Source organism: Cetorhinus maximus, chromosome 34 (genome assembly GCF_964194155.1).
Source record: "Cetorhinus maximus chromosome 34, sCetMax3.hap1.1, whole genome shotgun sequence".
NCBI lineage: Eukaryota > Metazoa > Chordata > Chondrichthyes > Lamniformes > Cetorhinidae > Cetorhinus > Cetorhinus maximus.
The window spans coordinates 5567662-5573661 of record NC_135912.1 but is presented as its reverse complement, the minus strand read 5'-3'; the positions used below and the strand labels follow the sequence as shown (position 1 = coordinate 5573661).

The window sequence follows — 6000 nt, the reverse complement described above, 5'->3', positions numbered from 1 at the left end:
CCCGAATGTTATTTTTTAAAAGATCTGCAGCGCGCCTTAAATATTCCAAGCCACCTTTTTCATTTAATTTCTTGATGTTTTAAACAGCGGGCGCCAAAGGGCTCACTCAGTTCGTCGTGGTCAAGGTGGGACTATGCACTGGCCACCACCCTACCCACCTCTCTGTGCTCCCTTCCAGCTGGCCAGACCTTTCCTGGGCAATAATGGACCAGCAAGATCCTGACCGCTGCCCCTTTAAACATTTCCCTGCATTCTGGAATTGGCCTGTTGCAGTCTCAGGGAGGAGCTGAGTGAGGCTTTGAAGAGGCAGGGACACAGCATTTCTTTCTCCCCACCCCTCTCCCCACTGTAATATCTATTTCCACCCCCCCACCCCCCCTGCACGTTTTATTTCGATCTGACAAGTAAATCGACATCAAAGCAGCTGCCTGGATATATTTTCTACAGATCTCTCTCTCTCTCTCCCCTATCCACCTCCCTCTCTGTCTCTGTCTGTCTCTGTCTCTGTATCTATAAAGAGCATTTTGCAGCGATGAGCGGCGGGGTGTATGGAGGAGGTAAAGGCAAAGCGGCGATCCAGCCTGAATTTCATTCCGTTTTCTGCAAATGTCGGTTTGGCGTTGACACTGACTGGAGGGAGGGAATTCACTGGGGAAACAGGGGTCCAGTGCCAGCCCGCTTTAAGAGGCCGGTGCCCAGGGATTTTTAGGGTTGTGCAGTTGAAATGTTTGCTGGGCTGGGCTGGGGGATGCTCCTCGGGGCTAGGGTGGGCTTTGAGCGGCCAGGGAGGGGATGGTGGGGGTGGTATTAGGTCTCCCTCCGTCTCTTTGCTATTGTGTGTCTGCCCTCGACAATGCGGTTGCCTGTGTTGGGTCACATCAAGGGGGGGTTTTTATTTTAAGTACAAAGGGGAGCCTTCACGATAGTTAATTGGGAGATCTCTCTGGTCAGGTTCCCAGGGCTCAGGGGTAATTGGGGATCACTGACCTGCTGCCTGGAATAGGGAGGCCGTTCAGCCCCTCGAGCCCGTGCTGGCATTCGGAATAAAGAGGGACGTGCACAGGAATGGGAGGAGGCCATTCGGCCCCTCGGGTCTCTGCTGGCGTTCCGAAAGAGGGAATGGGAGGAGGCCATTCAGCCCTTCGAGTCCCTGCTGGCATTCCGAAAGAGGGAATGGGAGGAGGCCATTCAGCCCTTTGAGTCTCCGCTGGCATTCCGAAAGAGGGCCATTCATAGGAATGGGAGGAGGCCATTCAGCCCTTCGAGTCTCTGCTGGCATTCCGAAAGAGGGCCATTCATAGGAATGGGTGGAGGCCATTCAGCCCCTCGGGTCCATGCTGGCATTCCAAAAGAGGGCCATTCATAGGAATGGGAGGAGGCCATTCAGCCCCTCGAGCCTGTTCCTGAATTAAAATGGCTTGGGTGAATGACCAAATTCAAAGCAAAAAATCCCGCGGGTGCTGCAGATCGGAAATGAAAACAGAAAGTGCTGGGGAAACTCAGCAGGCCCTGCAGCATCTGCGGAGGGAGGAGAGTTAACGTTATGAGTCCGTGTGACTCCACTTCCGTTCTGATGAACAGTCCTATTGGATTTGTTCCGGCCCGGCTCACCGCAGAGCGGAAATTCTGACGGAGCAGCAAGAGGTCAGCGCACCTGAGGCAGGAATTTCGGGACTGGAAAAGGTGGCTGATCTGTGACCTAACTCCACATATCCATAACTTTGGAGAACAAAAATCTACCAATCTCAGACTTGAAATGATCAGTTGATTCAGCACCAGTCGCTGTTTGATCAGTAAGGCAAATGAAACATTGTCATTTATTGCAAGGGGGCTGGAATATAAAAGTACGGATGTTTTGCTACAGTTGATAGCACTATCGACAACCCCTTCCATCTGAATGATCAAGAGTAGACTGATGGGGAGCCCATTGGCCGGGTTGGATTTGTCCTCCTTTTTAAGGGCAGGACATACCTGGGCAATTTTCCACATAACCGGGTAGATGCCAGTGTTGTAGCTGTAGTGGAACAGCTTGGCTAAGGGTGCGGCTAGTTATGGAGCACAAGTATTCAGTACGTTTGCTGGGATGTTGTCAGGGCCCATAGCCTTTTGCAGTATCCAGTGCCTTCAGCCATTTCTCCATATCATGTGGAGTGAATCGAATTGGATAAAGATTGGCATCTGTGATGCTGGGGACCTCCGGAGGAGGCTGAGATGGATCATCCACTCAGTACTTATGGCTGAAGATGGTTGCAGATGCTTTAGCCTTATCTTTTGCACCGATGTATTGGACTCCGCCATCATTGAGGATGGGGATATTTGTGGAGCCTCCTCCTCCAATGAGTTGTTTAATTGTCCACCACCATCCACGACTGGATGTGGCAGGACTGCACAGCTTAGATCTGATCCTTTGGTTGTGGGATCGCTTAGCTCTGTCTATCACTTGCTGCTTCCACTGTTCAGCATGCACATTGTCCTGTGTTGTAGCTTCACCAAGTTGGCATGTCATTTTTAGGTATGCCTGGTGCTGCTCCTGGCATGCCCTCCTGCACTCTTCATTGAACCAGGGTTGATCCCCTGGCTTGATGCTAATGGTAGAGTGGGGGATATGCTGGGCCATGAGGTTACAGATTGTGTTCGAGTACAATTCTGCTGCTGCTGATGGCCCACAGCACCTCATGGTTGTCCAGTCTTGAGTTGTTAAATCTGTTTGAAATCTACCCCATTTAGCACAGTGGTAATGACACACGACACGATGGATGGTATCCTCTATGTGAAGATGGGACTTCGTCTCCACAAGGACTGTGTGGTGGTCACTCCTACCGACACTGTCATGGACAGATGCAACTGTGGCGGTTGATGGGTGGGGTCAAGTAGGTTTTTCCCTCATCCAGTCTAGCAGCTATGTCCTTTAGGACTCGGCCAGCTCGGTCAGTAGTGGTGCTACCGAGCCACTCTTGGTGATGGACATTGAAGACCCCCACCCAGATTACATTCTGCACCCTTGCCACCCTCAGTGCTTCCTCCAAGTGGTGTTCAACATGGAGGAAGCACTGATTCATCAGCTGAGGGAGGGCGGTACGTGGTAATCAGCAGGAGGTTTCCTTGTCCATGTTTGACCTGATGCCATGAGACTTCATGGGGTCGTGAGTCGATGTTGAGGACTCCCAGGGCAACTCCCTCCCGACTGTATACCACTGTGCCACCACCTCTGCTGGGTCTATCCTGCCAGTGGGACAGGACATACCCAGGGATGGTGATGGTGGGTCATTATCTGTAAGGTATGATTCTGTGAGGATGACTATGTCAGGCTGTTGCTTGCCTAGTCTGTGAGACAGCTCTCTCAATTTTGGCACAAGCCCCCAAATGTTAGTGAGGAGGACTTTGCAGAGTCGACTGGGCTGAGTTTGCCGTTGTTGTTTCTGGTCCCTTGGTCAATGCCAAAAGTCCATATGGTTTTATTCCTCTTCGACTTTTCTGTGGCACTTTGATCCAACTGTTGCTTTAATCATTGAGTGAAATATAAAATAAATCTGCTTTTCCGAGAGGGGAGGATGATGCTCAAAGAGGAGGGAGTCACAGGCGCGTAGCTCATGATTTACATAGTGTCTACCGGCACCAGATGCTGAAAACACCGTAAATCAGTGCCGTGTGTCCTGTCAGCGTCTGTACCGTTAACCTGTGCCATGTGTCCTGTTAGCGTCTGTACCATTAACCGGTGCCGTGTGTCCTGTTAGCGTCTGTACCGTTAACCGGTGCCGTGTGTCCTGTTAGCGACTGTACCGTTAACCGGTGCCGTGTGTCCTGTTAGCGTCTGTACTGTTAACCGGTGCCGTGTGTCCTGTTAGCGTCTGTACCGTTAACCAGTGCCGTGTGTCCTGTTAGCGACTGTACCGTTAACTGGTGCCGTGTGTCCTGTTAGCGTCTGTACCGTTAACCGATGCCGTGTGTCCTGTTAGCGTCTGTACCGTTAACCGGCGCCGTGTGTCCTGTTAGCGTCTGTACCGTTAACCGGTGCCGTGTGTCCTGTTAGCGTCTGTACCGTTAACCGGTGCCATGAGTCCTGTTAGCGTCTGTACCGTTAACCGGTGCCGTGAGTCCTGTTAGCGTCTGTACCGTTAACTGGTGCCGTGAGTCCTGTTAGCATCTGTACCGTTAACCGGTGCCGTGTGTCCTGTTAGCGTCTGTACCGTTAACCGGTGCCATGAGTCCTGTTAGCATCTGTACCGTTAACCGGTGCCGTGTGTCCTGTTAGCATCTGTACCGTTAACCAGTGCCGTGTGTCCTGTTAGCATCTGTACCGTTAACCGGTGCCATGAGTCCTGTTAGCGTCTGTACCGTTAACCGGTGCCATGTGTCCTGTTAGCATCTGTACCGTTAACCAGTGCCATGTGTCCTGTTAGCATCTGTACCGTTAACCGGTGCCATGAGTCCGGTTAGCGTCTGTACCGTTAACCAGTGCCGTGTGTCCCGTTAGCATCTGTACCGTTAACTGGTGCCGTGTGTCCCGTTAGCATCTGTACCGTTAACTGGTGCCATGAGTCCTGTTAGCGTCTGTACCGTTAACCGTTGGCGTCTGTACCGTTAACCGGTGCCGTGTGTCTCATTAGCGTCTGTACCGTTAACCGGTGCCATGTGTCCCGTTAGCGTCCGTACCGTTAACCGGTGCCATGAGTCCTGTTAGCGTCTGTACCGTTAACCGTTGGCGTCTGTACCGTTAACCGGTGCCGTGTGTCTCATTAGCGTCTGTACCGTTAACCGGTGCCATGTGTCCCGTTAGCGTCCGTACCGTTAACCGGTGCCGTGTGTCCCGTTAGCGTCCGTACCGTTAACCGGTGCCGTGTGTCCCATTGGTGTCTGTACCGTTAACCGGTGCCGTGTGTCCCATTGGCGTCTGTACCGTTAACCGGTGCCGTGTGTCCCGTTGGCGTCCGTTCCGTTAACCGGTGCCGTGTGTCCCTTTGGCGTCTGTACCATTAACCGGTGCCGTGTGTCCCTTTGGCGTCTGTACCGTTAACCGGTGCCGTGTGTCCTGTTAGCGTCTGTACCGTTAACCGGTGCCATGAGTCCTGTTAGCGTCTGTACCGTTAACCGGTGCCGTGAGTCCTGTTAGTGTCTGTACCGTTAACCGGTGCCATGAGTCCTGTTAGCGTCTGTACCGTTAACCGGTGCCATGAGTCCTGTTAGCATCTGTACCGTTAACCGGTGCCGTGTGTCCTGTTAGCATCTGTACCGTTAACCGGTGCCGTGTGTCCTGTTAGCATCTGTACCGTTAACCGGTGCCATGAGTCCTGTTAGCGTCTGTACCGTTAACCGGTGCCATGTGTCCTGTTAGCATCTGTACCGTTAACCAGTGCCATGTGTCCTGTTAGCATCTGTACCGTTAACCGGTGCCATGAGTCCTGTTAGCGTCTGTATCGTTAACCGGTGCCATGAGTCCTGTTAGCGTCTGTACCGTTAACTGGTGCCGTGTGTCCCGTTAGCATCTGTACCGTTAACTGGTGCCATGAGTCCTGTTAGCGTCTGTACCGTTAACCGTTGGCGTCTGTACCGTTAACCGGTTCCGTGTGTCTCATTAGCGTCTGTACCGTTAACCGGTGCCATGTGTCCCGTTAGCGTCCGTACCGTTAACCGGTGCCATGAGTCCTGTTAGCGTCTGTACCGTTAACCATTGGCGTCTGTACCGTTAACCGGTGCCATGTGTCCCATTGGCATCTGTACCGTTAACCGGTGCCGTGTGTCCCGTTAGCGTCCGTACCGTTAACCGGTGCCGTGTGTCCCATTGGTGTCTGTACCGTTAACCGGTGCCGTGTGTCCCATTGGCGTCTGTACCGTTAACCGGTGCCGTGTGTCCCGTTGGCGTCCGTTCCGTTAACCGGTGCCGTGTGTCCCTTTGGCATCTGTACCATTAACCGGTGCCGTGTGTCCCTTTGGCGTCTGTACCGTTAACCGGTGCCATGTGTCCCATTGGCGTCTGTACCGTTAACCGGTGCCATGTGTCCC

The 6000-nt window shown here is 52.7% G+C and overlaps 1 protein-coding gene across 1 annotated transcript in view; it reads left to right on the top strand.

Annotated features, from left to right (window-relative positions):
• Window positions 1-269: 269 nt before the first annotated feature.
• The window catches only part of LOC144671814 (actin-like protein 6B), a 40137-nt gene continuing 34406 nt past the window's right edge, over window positions 270-6000 (top strand). Inside the window, exon 1 of the mRNA XM_078533863.1 lies at window positions 270-557. Within this exon, the coding sequence (XP_078389989.1) occupies window positions 533-557 (25 nt within the window). The 5' untranslated portion in view covers window positions 270-532. The remainder of the gene's footprint in view (window positions 558-6000) is intronic.